This window comes from Nasonia vitripennis, assembly GCF_009193385.2.
Source record: "Nasonia vitripennis strain AsymCx chromosome 4 unlocalized genomic scaffold, Nvit_psr_1.1 chr4_random0010, whole genome shotgun sequence".
Classification (NCBI taxonomy): Eukaryota; Metazoa; Arthropoda; class Insecta; order Hymenoptera; family Pteromalidae; genus Nasonia; species Nasonia vitripennis.
In genome coordinates, this window is record NW_022279646.1 from 920,911 (window position 1) to 940,622 (window position 19,712).

Genomic DNA, 19,712 nt, shown 5'->3' on the forward strand with positions numbered 1-19,712 from the left:
AAGGAAGAACTGCAGAAGATACAGAGAAAGTATATGAAATATGTAATAAAGCTGGACAGAACCACGCTGGAACACGTACTACACTTGGAGACGAAGAGGTACAAACTCGAAACAAGAACAAGGAGAAGAGCCATGAAATACGAGGTCAAACTGAGCAAGGCAAAAGAAGGTACCTTGTGGAGAGAATGCTGGAGAACTCTGGGAAAAGAAGAAGAAAGGGGAAAAGGAAGGAGAAACAAAACTAGAGAAGAGGAACTGAATAAAAAAGCTAAGCACTGTTAGAATATCACAAAAAGCTGAAAGAAAAAGAGCAGGTGTGGGTTGAGATGGGAAGAGTAGAGAAGGACATCCAGTGGCAGAATTAGGCAAGTAAAATAAGGGAATCAAAATAGGATAAAGATGTGAGAGAACTAATAAAACCCCAAGGAGAGATTCCGGAATATTTGAGAAGAAAAGGGAACACAGGGAAAAACGGCTGGCTATGACAACGAGATTCAGAATGGGCAACGAAGCAAGAAGATACAGGTACTGGATAAAAGAGAAAGAGAGAAGTAAAATAATCAAAAATGTGTATAAAGTGAGTATTTCTGCATAGTAAATATCATTCTAGTATTTTTTTGTTTTTGGTGTAGGGTTATTTGTGTGTAAAGTTTGTATGGTGTCATTATAAAACTTTAATATTATATTAGCTACCCATGTTACCTCATAAAATTTTAATTTACCTGCCTGCCAGGTGAATGCATTCTCAGTGAGCTAAATAGAGCGTGTGATTGAACAGGGGAATCCGCTGAATTCAACTACTCAAAATTAGTGGTTGGCCTTATCAATTTTAAAAATATGTTCGTGTTTGTTCTAATAAGGAATTGAGTATGTATTTAGGTCTCATGCAAGAAATAAATGTACTCACATGTGTGAGAAATTTTTGTGGCATTTACAAATACTCTACCAGCATTTGATTATTTCACCCCACTGTAAAGCTTCACGAAATCATACAAATGTTATACCACGATGCATACGAAATATATCACCAAACGTTACAGATGATAAGTTAGTGCTGTCGTACGACATGACAAAACTACAAACAACTATACGCTTACAGGATACAACCCCTGTTACAACACTGACCATATAACTACTGTCCTCAAAAAACTGAGGAAAAATTTATATTACGTATATGAATAATAAATTAAGTTTATTAAATATATGTTTTTGAATTAATAAACTAGTAATTATTTGAAGTAATTTAAATGAAATAATAACATGTATATTAATTATTCTTGATTTGGTAAATAAATGAATCTTGATATATATATATATATATATATATATATATATATATATATATATATCTTCCTATATTATATAATTATTTTGGCAACACAAATTAAATTACCATTGAATTTAATCATCAAACTTAATAAATTTAACAGAATTATTGTTAGATTAGAATCTGATTTAAATTTTTTTATTAAAGGTTTTGGTGAACTCGATTTATCATTTGTAATTTTTCATATAGAGTTTTATCGTCGTATATCAATCTTATCCCGTCTAATGAATTTTGAAGGGAAAAAATGTTATTAAAAGTTACTTAATGTCGATAAGAAATGTTATTGATTCCTATAAACTTGTATAGAACTTTTTCAGCAGATTTGCACTTTTTAAAATGCAAAATAAAATATATCTTCAACATTATCAAATATAGAATAATTACATTAAAAAAAAATAATAACATATCTTTTTTGTGAGCATATAAGAAATAAATCATTAAATTGATTATACATAATTATTTTTGAAACAATAGATACAAACCGAGCGAACGTTGTATGGCGTGCTAGTATTTTGATTAATGTTTCTGTAAATTTTGTCACAAACATTGGTAGTTTCCCAAAGTTGAGGTATTTAGAAATAATTAATTTTACTTTCTCCTAAATCTAATTATAATGATGAGAATTTTTTATCGTTAGAACAAATATTTTTTTTTTAATTTTTAATCCTTGAAAAAAAAAACATAATTTGGAATATTTAATTACGTCCTTAACGATAGAACTTAAATGACCATGTTTCATTACTGGAAGAATTTGTCTGAAATCACCTCCGACTACTATTAATTTTCCTCCAAAAAGTAATTTATCACAGTATACATCTTGTAAGATTCGATTTATCATTTCTAAAGCTTTTTTTAGGAATCATGGATGCTTTATTACAAATAAAGCATCCATGATTAAGGCTGGCTGATTATCCAGCCTTAATTTTTTTTATTTGATTCTAATTTCAAAAAGGAGCATCTACATTATCTAAGTCCAAAGGTAATCTTTTTGACTTCTATGACTTGTTCTATGACTTGTCATTCCTTTGAGTAATAGTATAGAAGCGATACCAGTCCTAGCCATTGATGAGACAAGTTTGTTTAATAAAATATAATAGTGTATCAAAGTTTTGTATAAGACAGTTTTTCCTGAATCTCCAGGACCATCAATAAAATAAATGTTAGTTTTACTGTTAACAAGCTTTAAGGAAACATAGTTTTGATATTCATTTAATTAATTTACCATCTGTTTAAAAATCGTTGCACTGTGCATTATATTTTCTATAGACATATCATCATTAACAATAAGATTATCAGGTTCTGGTAACTATAATCTTTACATCTTTCTTCTGCTTCTAATACACTTTGGATGTGACATAAACCATTTTCTTTATTTTCTTGAAAATCATCTTGAAAATACTCTTGATCCTTAACCGGTTTCTTGTTTGGAAAGAATATGCTATACAGAAGTGTTATCTTACATTTTCGATATTTAGTTTTGAATATAGTTTATACAATATTGCGATAATTTAAATATATGATAGAAAAAAAATAAACATTTTTCTAATCCTTATGTATTTTCAAGGTTTTACAGCTCAGGGCGGATCTGCCACTTGTTCAAGTGATGCAATCGAGATGTCAGAAAATCCAGAAAATGTTTTTACACAGTCACTTGTATCTAATACGAATCAAGTGCAAGTAGCTACACAAACTCAGTCACCTCTAACTGTCAGTGCAGCTGTTACACCATCAGAAAAAAAATCGATTTGTTCATTGTCAACAAATAATGTTAAGGGGAAAAAAACCAGATATTTGTTTACACAACAACAAACTAATTTATCCTCTACACCATCAACACAACAGTTGGCAACAAATTTGGCGTCGCAAAATTTTCAAATGGACCCTACAACAAGTAATTATATTATTATAATCAAATTCATATATTTGTTATTTATAACATTATTATCTTCGAAAACTTTGGTTTTTATACTAACATCTTTACTTTGGTAAAAAGATGTTCATACCCTCTGGTGGTAAATTTGAAAATTGAATAATATAATGATCAATCAAAAATATACAGAAAAAGATACAATAACGTAAAATTTCCTGTTATTTCCGATTGGATTTTTCAGTGAATTTATCGACAATTCTGTATCCCATAAGTGCATTATGTGCAGCCCGACCTTACAGTGCTCGTGCTTTGCGCTCGCTTTACTCATCATATCAGTGTTTTATTACATTTTATAGAAATCAGTAAAACAACATTCTTGCATTTTTTGATTCTTTTTGAATTTAATCCATGAGCTTTCAGAATTGTTTATTTTGGAATATGCGCTAATATTTTAAGGTGCATTCTTTTGCTTTCTTCTTAAGGAAGCTTTGTAATAGTGATTTTTTAAGTTTGTTAAAAATATGTTGTAAGTGCGTTTTGAAGTATTTTAAGTCAAAATAGTTTTTTTGCCAAATGTCCGTATATATGTATGAGGCAACTTTTCCAGTTGGCTCATCTCTTTTTTCAGTAGTACCAGTCGTTGCTTCTTATATTTCCTAGAAAACGTTCCTTCTTCGAGACATAAATTGTAGAGGTCCACAAAGACATCGGGGCTTGCCTGGATAGCTTGATTCAATGCAATATTGTATTGTTCTTAACTCTTTTGCATGCAGCTAGTAGTTCCTCTGTGGTGATTGTTAAAACGATTTCGTCATTTGCGTTCGCTTCAGGGATAGCTGTCATTTCTAGTTGAAGGGAAAACAGCGAAGTCACAATACGGTTTAGTAATTCGGGGCTTTTAGGAAAGGGAATATAACCTCCCTTTATCGTCTTCATAACTACTTAGTATAGTCGCTCCTAGGAATCCAGTTTAACCTCGTCCTGTAATTTTCTGGTTCGATGACACTTGATGCGAGCAGCGTCAATTTCTTTATTCAACTAGTATACTAGCGGTCTTCTATCAATTGGAGCCTTCCTCGGCATCGTTGCGTCGCAGATTTAGGAGATATTTCTTATCACCTGCTCAACCTTATCATTCGCAGATCCGTGCAGCTCTATTTTTTCTATAGCCAGCAAAAATATCTTCTTGTCATAATCCTTCGTTTTCCAACCGATTCTTTTCGTCCTTGTACTCCCGTTGGATTTCCATTTTGGTTTTCCTATCTTCATTATTATCTCTTGGTGGTCACTATTTGTGTAATACCTCACACCTGTGCCTCCTTTGCAGAGTACAGATTTAGGTTGATTTTTCCATTTCTTCGCTTTGTGCCCATCTTTTTCACATTTGAAGCAAAGCTTATCTCTACCTTCAGTTACTATGCAGTTTCTGTCGATATGGCCAAAGCCGAGGCATTTATAACACCTAAGCATTTCTATTTTGTGATTAGCCACCCAGATCCTACAGTTGACCCATTCTATTTTGATCTTCTGTAGCTTAGTGATCTTAGCCACTATTTAAGCTGGTACCCGTGTCACTGCAATCTGCGTGTCACCGTACGCTTTCGCAGAGATTTTATCGTAGAGTCTTCTTTGATGTTCTCTTTGCCAATTTCCTTCTGTAGTGCTTCTAGTCCCTTCTCTTTTGAGGTAAGTATGTTTAGATCTCTTAATTCAATGGTCTCTTCTTGATGTAGCGCTTTTATTGCGGCGCCTTTCACTATTGCTGCTTTAACCGCTTTTTGAAAGTGAAAGGTTTTTCCTTATCTTATGCGTTTAAGCTCTGTAAATAGATCTTCTGCCGCTGTTCTACGTATTGTGTTCCCCAGATTGTGCACAGATGATTCATAGTCGACCCGGGCTCCTCCTATGTTGATGTAGGGAGAGCTCAGGACGATTGCCTTAGTCTTAAGGACATTAAGTTTGAGACAATTTTATGCAGCCCAGCCCATTATCTTTTTGGTGTTGTTACTCATCCTGACAGAACAAGAATTAAGTTTATCAAGGTGGAGGTTAGGAATCGCATAGATACATCTGAATCTAGACAGAAACCAAAAAAAGTGGGATACCGGTGTTTATTGGCAGAACGGTGGAGAGTTCGTTGTCGTCACCAAAGACGACTGTACTTTTCCCGTGAGGTAAGACGCAAGCTAGCGGATAACCTGCTTAGAAAAGGCGAAAAAGGATAGCTTTCTGAGTAGTCTGACGTGACACACAGTATCAACCGCCTTGCTAAAATCAAATAGAAGTAAAAGATAGACCTTCTTTTTATCCATACCAACCCTGACATCATCAGTCTTAGTTAAGCCGGACTGTGTGCTGTGGCCAGTGCGGAAGCCTGTTTAGAAGTTGTCAAGAAAAGTCTTGTTTCAAGATACTCAGAGATTTGCTTGTGCACTAGCCACTCCAGCACCTTGGATAGTAAATAGGTTAAAGAGATCAGCCGGTAGTCAGTCAAAGCTGTCGGAGTGCTGACTTTGTTAAGTGCTTGAAGAAGCGACAATTTCCAGGCAGAGGAAAAGTGTGCATTGCTCAGAGACAGGTTGAAAATTTGACATTGTAGAGGAGCGAGTATTGGCAGTGCTTTGGAGATTACAACCTGTGGGATGCCATCGATCCCCCTGGCATGGGTGTTAAAGTTTGATACATAAAGTCTGCCTGTGAGTGTCGTCCCTTGCAATTCTATAAAAGTATGGTTCCCAAGGTAATCGACTTCTGCGAAAACGCCTGTTAAGTCTGCTCCGTTCAGTCAAAAGGTCACGAAGAGCCGTGGTGAACCACGGGTGACGTTTACGTCCTCTATCACAGTCTTTAATGGGTCGAGATGATTTATGGCGTTTGTTAAGTTAGCGTTAAGAATGGTAATGCATTCGTCAAGTGATGACGTGGTGAGAGATGACCAGTCACATGCGCTAAGGAAGTTCCTTAGCTTCTCAGCACAGATTCCCTTGTAGTTTCCGAAATTGCCTACGCCAAAGCTGAGCACTCGGTCCGTACAACTTATATTCTAATATAGGAATATGAAACAAGTTATATAGGTCAAAATAAACTATTTTTACATATTTTACAAGAATTATGCAAAAAAGTATTTACGACATTTTACCAAAAATAATTATATTGAGTTATAAGCCATTTTAGTTGTCAGAAAAAGCAAAAATTGGGAAAAATCCAATTTTTCATAAGACCATAACGTGAAACTAAGGGTACTCAGAGATTTGAAAAATTTATCGTGTTCTTTTGAGGGTACACTGGACTAGTATACAAATTTTGGCCGGGATTTAAAAAAAAACACACACACACACGTGTGTGTGTGTATATATATATATATATATATATATATATATATATATATATATATATATATATATATATATATATATATATATATATATATCTACCTATATTATATAGTTATTTTGTTTATACCCCCCCCCCCCCGCACCCCCCCACCCCCCGCAAAATAAGGAAAAGTTCCTTCATTTTCCATATGATTTGAATAATGTGAAAGTCCCCCCCCCCTCCCGCACTCCTGCAGCTCATTTTATGATTGATTAATTATTAATACCACAATAATTTTTATTATTAATTTAACTTTAAATTTTACTTTTCTATTTTTTCCACACCACCCATGAGGTAAATAGATAGGCGCGTTTTTTTTAATATTTTTTGTTAAAGTTTTATTTGGTTTGAAGTAAATAATAATTCTTATAATTTTTTTTTGCTTTTGTATTGTTAACACTTTAATGTGCTGACACTTAGCATTGACTTTTGCTTTTTTATTATTGACACTTTAATGTGCTTATACTTAGCATTGTCTTTTGCTTTTTTGTTGTTATCACTTTCAAGTGTTTATACTTAACATTGTCAAACTTTATAACAGTATATGTGTTCATTATTTATTAAAATTTCAACAAAAAATAAAGTGGTATACCCAATAGGCCTAATTCACTTTTTTTAAAAATTAATATAGTTATAGATTCGAATTTAATAATATAGCCAATGCAGCGATTGTTAATATTCTGCAGTATTGTTAATTTTCATTATTTTGATTGGATAAAACGTAACTGTTAAATTTTATTGTGTTGTTAAATTGATATGATATACAATATTAGCAATATTCAAAATATATGCTACATAAGCATCAGGATCATTAATCAAAGATTTAGATAAAAGATTTTTTTTACGTAGTTTCAAAATACGTTGAACATTTAAAGTTATATCAGGAGGAATTTCATCTAAACTAGAAAAATATTGAACAATCCCATTATTAATAATTTCATAAATTTCAATCTTTCCATTGAATATATTCAATTCATTTTCGTCGTGTTCTTGTAGCAAATTAATCAAATAATTTTCATAATTTACCTCATCGCGTTCAGGTTCTGTAATTTGATTATTTACTAAACGTAAATAATCCATATTGTCCATTTGGATCACAAAATTTTGAACCGGATTCTATTCCATGCTGAAATTATTTTTTATAAAAAAGTGTAGTAACATTAAACATAATAAGGGGTCAAGCCTGGGTTAAAATCTTGAAAAAATCGATTTTTTTTTATTCGCTATATGGATAGGAAATAGTCCCTAGAATGTGCTGCCGCAACCCGTTTTACTAGAAAAAAATTTGTCGTAAAGTTATAGAGACAATACTGAAAAAAGCGAATAGCTAATTTTTGAAAAATCGTTGTATTTTACACATTTTGATTTGACAGTACTTTTACAAAAAATAAATATTCTGGCACTTTTTATACACGGTTTTTTTAGTAAATTTCACGTACAATACGATAAAAAAACCCGTTTTGCAAAAGACCACTTTGATAATAAGTTATTAACAAATTACTGAAACTAGTAATCATCGTAGTAGAAATAGCGAATTTTGAATTACGCGCTTACCGACTGCGCTATGCGAGAGCACGAGCGAGCGGTGATTCGTCTAGATCCCTGTTTTACCGTATTACCAGAATCTATTTTTTTTTTAAAAAATCGTTTATATTTTTCGAATTTGCTGACTGCAACGTTTGTTTGCGATTTCGAAAAATAATTACTCTAAAACTACTCGATTTTACAGTTGAAAAGTTTTAGTGTGTTATAAGAATAAGTGATTATTATAGTCTGTGATAATGTAAATGAAAAATTTAGTGTATTGTCAACATGCCAGGCTCAAGAAATAGATTGCCAGGTTCATGTGAACATAAAAAGAGAAGATTTGGGAGAAAAAAGAAGAGACCAAGAGTTTTTTATAGAAAAAACTTGGATGAAGCTACGGAGTCAACGTCCAACCCACCAGCACAATCATCAACGAGGAGACGTAATGAACCATCGATGCCAACAAGAGCAGCAACGAGTTCAGCAACTGTGCCCAATATGCTTCCTTCAACATCTGGTACTCAGAGGACACGATCATTGCACAAGCTTCAACAGTTGGCACACCAGTTCAGTTTTCGCAACCAGAAATACCTGTATCAAGACCTAGGTAAAAATGAAAATCAAAAGATATAGAGGCTGGCCCTGCACAAAACAGAATATTTGACATCTCTTTACGTTATCCAGGATTGCAGGAATTTCTGGCTTGCAAAGCTTGCCGTGGAGGTGTCAAATTTGGTGAAGTAGATGTAAGAGGTCTTGGTTTCAAGCTAACGATCACTTGTGCCATGTGCAACAAAGTTGCTTTCATTAACTCCAGTAAAATAGTTGGCGTGAAAGGTAACGCGTATGAAGTTAATAGACGATCAGTATTATCTATGAGATCTCTTGGCCATGGAAACGCTGGCTTGACTACTTTTTGTGGAACAATGGACTTTTTGCCTCCAGTTGCTCACAGTAATTTTGATAATATTAATCAAGAATTGAAAGTAGCAAGTGAAAATGCAGCTAAGGAATCAACGAAAGCAGCTATGCAGGAAGATTGTAGCAGTGAGACTCAAGAAGATGACCGTGAGACTGTATCAGGCGATGGTTCTTGGAGAAAGCGTGGACACTGTTCTCTTCAAGGGGTCTCTACAAGGGGTCTAAAAACAATCATTTTGCAGAGCTTGCGAAATGCACCCAGAAGAGGATACTCAAGGAGTGGTTCGAGGCCCATCAAGACAAGTGCTCCGCCAATCATCAAGGAAGTTCTGGAAAGATAGAAGTGGATGGCATCGTGGAAATGTTTCAAAGGTCGGAATCAACCCATGGAGTCAAGTACAAGAATTATATAGGTGATGGAGATTCTAAAGTTTACAAAGCTCTGTGCGACGCTAAGCCTTATGGAGAAGATGTTGTAATTCAGAAAAAAGAGTGTGTAGGACACGTGCAGAAGAGAATGGGCACAAGGCTCAGAAATCTGAAGAAAAATTTGGCTGGCCAAAAGCTTTCAGATGGCAAAGGTATTGTCCTACTTTTCGTCAATCTCATCTGGACAAGTTTTCTAACCTTCAACCTGACTCCTGTAGTGTTGCTGTACTGCTTGCACCAGGGTGCAAGTATCTTTCAATCATTTAAGGTCCAGATCTATACACAAGTTGTAAGTACCTTTTTTTTTATCAAATATTTAGTCAAACTTTAAATGCATTTTTCTCTGATTTCTGTTTTTCATGTTTTTAGGTCACTTGCCGCAGGTTTTCTCAGGATCCGGTCAGTCAATTGGGCTAAAAATTTAATAGCAGCTCCAGAAAATCATCCTCCCTGGACCAGTCGGAGCAGAATTCATTAAGATAAGTCCAAAGTGAAGGTTACGCATCTTTACACACGTAACGTTCACTATAATTATGAATATTCTCAACATATAATAATGGCTAATGATTGAAAATTATTGTTTTTCAGAAATGTCTTCCGATTAATCCAAGGAGATACATATTTTGAAGATTTTCCCAAAATATGGTGTCAGTTGATCATCCGGATGCTGAGAAATCCTGCGGCAAGTGGATAAAAAGACATAAAATCAGTGTTTTATCAGTGAATTTGTATAGATAGTAAAATGTGATATATATGTTATATTCATTGGTAAAAATGACTTATAATATCTATAATTTTTGTAATAAAAAATTTGTATAGATACATTGAAAAAAAAATCTCAGCATAATAATTTATTGATTTTAACCCAGGCTTGACCACTTAAAGCATCATTATTTTATCAATTTCTGTTAAATCATATATTTAAAAAGTCTCGTTGCTAATTTTCTATGAATTAAACATTTTTTTTTAATACAAAATTTCATTCCAAACTATGTTTTCGTTTTCTGAATCATTTTCATTTTAAATTTGAATAAATAATTGATTAGGATGTTTGCATCTAGATAAAGCTACATACAATTGGCCATGAGAAAATAATGTTTTTTTTTTAAGTATAATCCTACGTTATCGAAACTTTGACTTTGAGATTTATTAATAATCATAGCAAATGTTAAGACTAGAGAAAATTGTTTTCTATATAAAACAAATGGCAATGAAGACGAATTTGCGGTATTTAAAGTAATTTTAGGTATAACTTTATTCCCAATTTTGTCTCCAGTTATAATTTCTGCTTCAATATTATACTTTAATAATTTGCTAACTTTTAATTGTGTTCTATTACATAAATCATCTGCTATACTCAAGTTTCTTATTAACATAACAATTGAACCAATTTTTGAATTAAGTTCATGAGGTGGTAATCCTTTGCGAAGGCTTTTTAATATTTCGATTGGAAAATTTATATAAATATTGTCATCAGACTTATCGACACCTTTATACGTTGCAGTATCTATACTATAATATGTTTTTGTCTCCCTTTCCATTTGGTTTAAAATTTTATTATTTAAAAGTGTATTCATTATGAGAGGTGAGTATTACGCTATATAATGAAAAATTAATCTTGTTTCTAAACATTTTTGAACATATATTATTCGTTTTCCATTCTTTGGGAATTTTAAATGTTTTGATTTTTCCTTCTTCAATCTTTAACAATAATTTTGAGAAATTTTCATTAAATGAAGGCATATTTATATTTAATTTTAAAATATGACCAAAGGTATGATGATTTTATAGTTTCTGCTATAATAATGCTTCTACTACGATTTTTTAAAACAGGAAAAATTTGCTGAGTCTCCTCCTATGATTAATAATTTATTCCCAAAAGAAATTTCATCATCACATATAACACGTAAAGTTTTATCGACTATTTCTAAAGTTTTTTTAGGAATCATAGTAGCTTCATCCCAAATAATAAAGTCTACTTCTCGTAATTTTTGTTTATCAGATTTAAATTGTAAAAATGTGGTTTCAATATTGGTTAAATCTAAATGTAGTAAACGAAAAGTTTTATGACTAGTAATACCCTTAGGGAGTAATATTGAAGCTATTCCAGTCCATGCCATTAATACAATTATTTTTATTTTGTGAAACATGAATTTGCAATGAAAAATTCTTCATTATTGTCAATGTTTTGTAAAAAATTTTTGTTTGGTATAGGTAATTTGAATGATTCACATGATTTATCCTCTAACTCAAATATTTGGTTCATATGTAAAAGAGCACCATTTTCTTTGTTATCGATAAAATCCTCTGTGATACTATTTTTATAATTATTCCAAATGTAATCACCTTGAATATTTTCTGAAAGTAAAAACCATGCGAAGAATTGTCGTAATTGAATCGGTAACATAACGGTACCAGCTTCTTCGAAAATATTATCAATTTGAGAATCATGTTCAACTAAACCCATGGTAATAGCAGTGTCTTTAAATGTACTATAATTTATATTTTGGTATGTTTTTAATTCTTCAAATGACGTTGCGCCTTTTACTTTATTTAATATTAATTTTAGATGAAAACTGTTAGGTGCAAACTTGAAGAGTTTCCCCTTTTCAAATAATGATTTCCTCTACAGGAGAGTGCTCCTGAAGATTGGTCAGATCATCAGTAAACCAAAGCAATCTTGACTACTCGTTTCTTGTTTAAATGTAATTTGAACACTTAAGTGAGAATCTGAATCTTACTTTTTATTGGTGTTTGTTACGGTCGCACGTTGTAGTTGGATTGAATTTGTGACGAGACACGAGTCTCGCACATGTAAATACGTGTGAAGGCGACCGCAATAGATGCGGCATGCGCAGCGAGCGCGCGCGCCCAACGAACGAAAGGCGAATCCGCACGACGCGGATTGAGCGCGCGCGCGCAACATCCGTAGGGCGAGTCCGTACGAGCACGGAGCGCCGCAGCCGGCGAGCGACTCAGCGACGACGCGCCAGGCGGCGCACGCGGTGCACCGTGAACGCACCTATACACATCCGTGCCGCGCGCCTTTATAAGGCGGATCGCGCGGCGCAACGGGCAGTTCTACTCGAGCTCCACTCCGGGTAGAATCGTACGCACACGTTACGTAAATCCCTGACCAACTAAGCCAACCTTACGCCGACATCTCACGACTCGCTTTATCTCTGTGTGCACACAGGATCACGACTCCACAAATCCGAGGGATAACCTCAAAACACCGTGACACTATCCCGACAGTTACTGTGCGCACACAGGGCGGTCGAGATCGTTGTTACACGGCACATTCGGATCGGCGTAGCCGTGCGCACACGACTCCACCGTACCGAATGAATTCCTAACCTCAAAATCCGCCACCGACGAAATCGCGTATATATTCTTGTAATTTGTTAACCGCGTTAGTTTAAACAATTTTACTTGTAAAAGCGAAGTATTTTTAACAAGGCGCATAATTGATTTCTGTTTCAGTCGGGATTTAACAACTGATTCCAAATTGCTATTCTTTAATTAAGAAATATATTTTGTTATTGTTGAGAATATAAAAACAGACTCTTTTTTGCTTCTTTCCCCTATCCTGATCCTGGAACCGACTGACTATCCAGTTTCTTGGGGAAAGTTAAACCGTTACAAATTCTTTTCAAAAGGAATACCGAATAAATCTCTGGTTTAAGTTTTCTTCTTCTCACTTCATTTTTCAATCTCTTTACAAGGGGCTGTGGTCCAGAAATAATACTCGGCCAAATAACAATTTAATTTCGATAAATCCGTTTGATTTTCTAAAAGAAGACTCTGATGTGATGAACCAAAGATATTCAACAATATTTTACTCAAAAATTTAGCAAGAGATCTAGGTGTGAAAATCTGAACAAAGCGCTATTGAGCCTGACTAAAATGAATCTAAGTTTCTGAATAAAATCTGATGAAAAATCTAAGAGTCCGTCGGCCTCTGCGCCTGATCACGGAGTGAGAACGTAGTGTGGCTTGAGGGCGCTCGGAAGTGGTTCCGGACCTCCCATGCCGCGGCCAGCTCACTTCCCCTAAGCCGCGTTATAATGTCGGCGCTTGTGGCACTCATTAGGCCTTGCGAGGCCTGGCAACTAGTTGCGCGCCGAAACTGCAACGTAGCTCCGCACGTGCGCCTCTAGCCGTCGGCGGGGAAGTTGTTTAGATCAGCGATATAAACATAAGCTGATACTTTACCAAAAAATTTTTCTTTCAGTATGTCATTCATAAGTGATTGTCACTTTGTATGGAATAGTCTAACGGTGATATTACGTATATCATTAGGATTTATATTTTTCGGAAATTTGTTTAAAACTAATTACAATTCCTTCCATTTTGGATTACATGTTACAGTTATGAATAAATCTGGTCTACCACATTTTCTCATAATTGCCATCGTGTCTTGATAGTGCTGCAACATATATCGAGGACCTCCAATAAATGTTGATGGTAATATATAAAGATTTCCGATTTTTTATTTATTAATTTTTTTCAAAATTGTTAAAAATATTTGAATCACTATTGACTACTGCATCTAATAAACCTTGATAACATTCTATTCTTAATGTTTTTTGATTATTCGCAAGTAGTTTAAGCGATTGTTTTCTATCATTACGTACGAATGTATGAAAAATTGTTGTGTTAATCTCCCTGCATATAATAATGGACTAAAATTTTTTTCATTCGGTCTATGAGCAAGTCTGTACGACTAATATTGTAAAAGAATAAGATTTTCTTATTCATTTGAATGATGGTTTTTAAAATAATTCGTACTTTATCCTAAATCACCTAATGGAAACATTACGGAAAAACCATTAGATCCGCAAAAGGACATAAACGAATTTTCCCATTATGGCAACAATTTATTTTTGATCTTTCCTCTTTCCAAAATTTAGCAGAACAATGTTTACATTCATAAGTCATTTGGCCATAATTTACGGGTTCAATAAAAAAATTATTATCGGATATATATTTATATACTTCAAATTTTTTATCCTTTTTTTCCTTAGTTAAAGTGGAATAAATATTTTTTAGTTTTTTTCTTATATCAGGATTTTCGTAACGGAAGCACGGGAAAGGTCCGAGTAGGCGGTAATGTATCAGAACCCTTCACGATACGCGATGGTTTAAAACAAGGGGATGGGCTCTCTACGGTGCTGTTCAACTTAACGTTAGAGTATGTCGTTAGAAAAATGCAGGTTAGCCAGCTGGGCGTAATGCTTAATGGAAGAATGCAGATACTAGGCTACGCAGATGATTTGGATATACTTGGGGATTGTAGGGAAACGGTAGCAAGTAACGCGGAAATCCTCATAAAAGCGGCAGAGTATACAGGGTTAGAAGTGAGTGAATCAAAAACTAAGTACATGATTGTGGATAAACTAGGCATCTGCAGAGGGGATGGAGATCTCAGAGTTAGGAATTTTACTTTTGAAAAGTTTAGCGAATTCAGGTATCTGAATACGACCATAAATGATAGAAACGAGATTAATGTCGAAATAAACAAGAGACTCCATTCGGGTAATGCTTGCTTCTACGCCGTGAGTAATTTACTTAAGTCGAGGCTGTTGTCTAAAAACGTTAAAATAAAAATATACAGGACAATAATACTGCCGGTGGTTCTGTACGAGTGCGAAATGTGGGCTCTCACTAAGCAGGCGGACAACCGTTTTGGGGTATTTGAAAATAAACTCTTGCGAAAAATATACGGGCCGAAGAAAGATGAGGAAACCGAGGAATGGAGGAGACTACACAATGATGAGTTACACAATCTCTACGCATCACCAAATATTAACAGAATAATTAAATCACGCAGATTGGGATTGGCAAGGCACGTAGCGAGAATGGGAGACGGTCGTACAGCAGCGCGTGTCATGAAGGGCAGGCGGATGGTAACGCGACCTCTAGATAGATCTAGACGCAGATGGGAGGACAACGTGAGAGCGGATCTAGTAGAAATAGGACGGGTGGGTGTCGATCGGAGTGGTGCATCATTGGTGGGATTGACACAAGACAGGGCAGCGTGGCAGGCTTGCGTAGATGAGGTGATGAACTTTCAAGTTCCAAATGCCATTTAAAAAAAAATCAGGATTTTCGTAGTTTAATATATGGTATTCACCTGAGTCAATGTTTCCTATAAAACGTAACGTTAATTTTAAATTACTCAAATTATTTCCAAAACTTAATATCTTATTTGAATTACTATCAATGATAATAATTATATATGCTTTAAATATTTCTACAAAACTATGAATTTCAATTACAGTACCAAAAACACCAATTTGAGACATAAAATCGAAATAATGGTCTTTACTTTTGACATTTTCATAATAATCATTTCTGACTATAAAGTTACGATAATTATTCCAATTATTGATTACTTGTTTAACAATCAATAATCTTATATTATTATGTAAGTTTTCATTATTGTATGCAAAAATTAAAAATATTCTAAATAATCCATTACCATCTCGTATAATAATAGTTTCATTTTGATTTACTTTTTTTAATATTTTTTACTTTGAATAACGTCATTTTCCGAATCATCATTTTTTCTTTTTCTGTTCATGGATAATTTATTTGAAACGTCTTTTAATATTTTTTCTATATATTGATTTTCAAAATTCATTATATAATAATGACCCGAATCCATATTTCCCGTAAAAAGTAATGTCAATTTTAAAATACTTAATTTCCAAAAGTATTACTCTGATCAGAGTTTGTAACGTTGTGGCCTTGCTAGCGCGAAATCGGATAAGTATGTTCCACCGAGCTTAGGGACTGACGCGCAAGGCTACTACGTTAACAAGAGGATCGTCGGGTGACGACCAGGAACTCGCCTCGGCTGCTCAGCATCTCCGTCTTGACGGACCGCAGGGAGTGGTGGAATCCTTCTATGCTCGGCTTATTTATGAATGGAAGCAAGGCTTTAGCATGCATAATAATGACATTAATAATTTATGCTAAGAGAACCTTCGGCCTTCATATGCCCTCAGAACGTTTATTCACTGCGTGTGTTGTGCGTCGAGACGACCATCGAGATCGGCCGGCGCACTATGCGCGACAATCGGGCTCTGCCCTTGGCCCTACGCTAAGCTTTATACTCGCTCGTGCTTTTCTGCTCGTGGTGTGCCATGCGCCAAATTAACCGAGAGAGAGAGAGAGAGAGAGAGAGAGAGAGAGAGAGAGAGAGAGAGAGAGAGAGAGAGAGAGAGAGGTAGAAGTGAAAAAATCACTATTAAAGGATCACATCATTAGTATTCATGACCATGATAAGCGCGCGTGTGTGTGTTCTTTTCATATGGCGTAGGTAGAGCAAGCTCTGCACAAGTGGGCCTCCGACACCGGATCCCAATAGGTACTATCGTTGAACAATACTTCTGTAGGGCCCGTTAACTAGCCTACTTGGCTTTTCTTTAAAAGTTTGACATTTTCATACATCTCCCATTCACTAAGGTGATTAGGGGTTCGGGATCAAACTCGTCTTCTTCATTCTGCATCGTCCAGCCGTCTGCTTCCTGTAGCATCGTCCGGTCGTCTACTTCGAGGAGCATCGACTGGTCATCCTCTGGATAGACTCAACTGATTTACGTTCCTCTGCATCAGGTGAGGAAGTCTGGGCTTAACTCGGTTACCTACGTTTCTCAGCATCGGTCTGAGAAGCACTTAGAGATACTCAACTCTAGCTCCTACGTTTCTCTGCATCAGTCTGAAGAGCGTTTCGTATCTACTACCTAGTGGCCTTCGTCTAGCAACAGTTTTACTCAGCTGTTTTGCCTTGTCATTCCCTTCTATTCTCTTCGTCATTTCTAACCTTCTTGAGAATGGTCCTTACGTAGTTGTTTTCTGCGCACCGGCTATCCTTCGACGCTAGCATAGCTGTCATCATTGATTCAGGGGTCACCCTAGTCTAAAGGTAACACTTGAGTTCTTCTCGTTCCATTTCGTATCGCGAACAGTCACAGAAGACATGCTCCGCATTTTCGTTTGCTTGCAAATATACTGGGCAATTTGGATTGTCATCTATCTTAAAGCGGTGTAGATAGGCTTGAAAGCACCCATATCCGCTCAAAAACTGCGTAAGGTAGAAATTCACTTCCCCGTGTCGTCTATTAGTCACGCCAACAATATAAGGCGGTGCATCCATCGCCCCTTTCCACTGGAGTCCCATCGTCTTTGCCACTCAGCCAGGGTTTGTTCCTTTGCGGATTTCCAAACTTCCTTTTGAGTATTGTCACCACGTTGGCTTTCTTCGCATATATTCTTTCGTTCTTTTGCTAGAAGGTCAATAGGCGGCATACTCAAAATAACGCACACTGCATCTTCTGATACTGTTCGGTAGGCAAAAGCGACCCGCAATGCACTTCTTCTACAAACTCTACAAATCTTCTACAGACTTTACAAACATAGCGTCCGCCCATATTGGGGCACCGTATAACATAATTGATGTAGTTACACCGGCTGGGAGTAACCTTCGACCCTTTGTTGGCCGAGCAACATTTGGCATTAGTCGCGATAGTGCAGCACCGACTTTTGCTGCCTTATTACTCACCCTCTCGAGATGTTGATTTAACGTTAGTCTGGCGTCCATGGTAATTATCAGGTATTTAATGGTCGGCTGAGGGTCTATTTCGTGTCTGTCAACTGACAGCGTTATTTTCTTATAACTCTCTCTCTCTCTCTCTCTCTCTCTCTCTCTCTCTCTCTCTCTCTCTCTCTCTCTCTCACTTAATCGGCATTTTGGAAACTTGTAGGGGTCTTAGACACCTTATAGATTATCAAAACAATGTTGTAACTTTTTATATTTTTCTTATAAGGTATGTAACGCGTTATCAAATATAAGTAGATTCACATGAACAGAAATTATCGTTGAAGTATTTTGCAATTTTTTTTTTATTAAGAATGATTGCGAGAAGAAGAAGGCCTATCGAGCGAATTCTGGCCATAAAAAGTTTACTCGGAAAAATAAACGACGCCATTATTCATATGCTGAGATGGCGGGCCCACCTGGCAGGTAAGAGAACAGCAACGGATAACTTGCCGATATCGGCAAGTTACCGACCATGTGGCGCTTGCGTAGACTATGTATTAATCTACATGAGCGCAGGTAGATGGCGTGCGAGTATAAAGCATTGGAGAGAGGGATAGCCCCGGGTATTTAAGGAGCTACGCTGCGCTGGCGGAGTTATTCGCTCTCTGATGAAGCAACCAGGCTGATAGCTGATCTCATCTACCGACCAATCGTCCGGATACTTAGTATGCAACGAGCATAGCGCTCTCGAAAGGTTATCCGGGGGATTATCCCTCTCTCCATATAGAATATCAGTTTGTGATCTTCTGTACATTATGCACAAATATATAAATGATTCTCTTCTCTAATTAAAGTCTTTTCAACCTGATTTTATCCACCCCCCACCCCTTTGTCTTTCTCTTTCATGGACAGGATTGCGGACCTCTGCCTTGACTGAGCCGGTACTAACTAGATGTGGACGTGAGATAGTTGTTCCTCCCGAAGCATCTCTTAATTGCGCAGACCATTGATCATCACCCGTAGTTAACCATTAACTACATTCGTCGGGTGTGCTTATATCTTCTCTAACTACTACTCGGGCACAGAACTTATACGTGGTTCGCGGCTATCATAAACCGGACCGTTTCAATGCACTTTCTCTCATTCATACAGCCTTGAGACGCTCTACCCCAACCGCGCTGAACGCTGCTGTTGCACGTCAAATTTTGCCGTGTTACATTCTTATGTAACACAACAAATTTTTCATATCTCTGAGTACCCTCAGTTCCAAGTCATGGCCTTATAAAAAATTCAAATTTTCTCAAGTTTTGCTTTTTTTGACAAGTAAAATTGCTTAAAACTAAAAATAGCATTTTAGGTAAAAAGTCATAAATACCTTTTTTTGCATATTTTTTGTAGAATATGAAAAAAACTTTATTCTGACCTATATAGCTTGTTTCATATTGTTATATTAAAATATATGCTATACAGGCCGAGTGCTCAGCTTTGGCGGAGACAATTTTGGCTTTTCGATGGTGAATGTGTTTCTTATGACAAAAGCTTCGAGCATGCCAAGTTTGGTAATGGGATGGATCTTGCAGTAGAAGTTACATGATTTTAAACAAAATAAGTTGTATTGCTGTATGTTATTCATGGGCTATAGAGTTATATGCACAAGTTCTTTGAAGTACATGCATATTCAGTACATAGCAGTGCTACAAGCGTACTGCAATGAA

At 35.7% G+C, this 19,712-nt stretch overlaps 1 protein-coding gene across 7 annotated transcripts in view; it reads left to right on the forward strand.

Moving 5' to 3' along the window:
* Positions 1 to 19,712, forward strand: part of LOC100119221 (multiple ankyrin repeats single KH domain) — a 490,846-nt gene that overhangs the window by 220,341 nt on the left and 250,793 nt on the right. For 6 of the 7 annotated variants that reach the window (XM_031930209.2, XM_031930215.2, XM_031930210.2 and 3 more), the window contains one exon: positions 2,892 to 3,218. The exons of the other annotated variant lie outside the window; for it this stretch is intronic. In XM_031930209.2, coding sequence (XP_031786069.1) covers positions 2,892 to 3,218 — 327 coding nt within the window. The remainder of the gene's footprint in view (positions 1 to 2,891; positions 3,219 to 19,712) is intronic. 7 annotated transcript variants of the gene reach the window in all.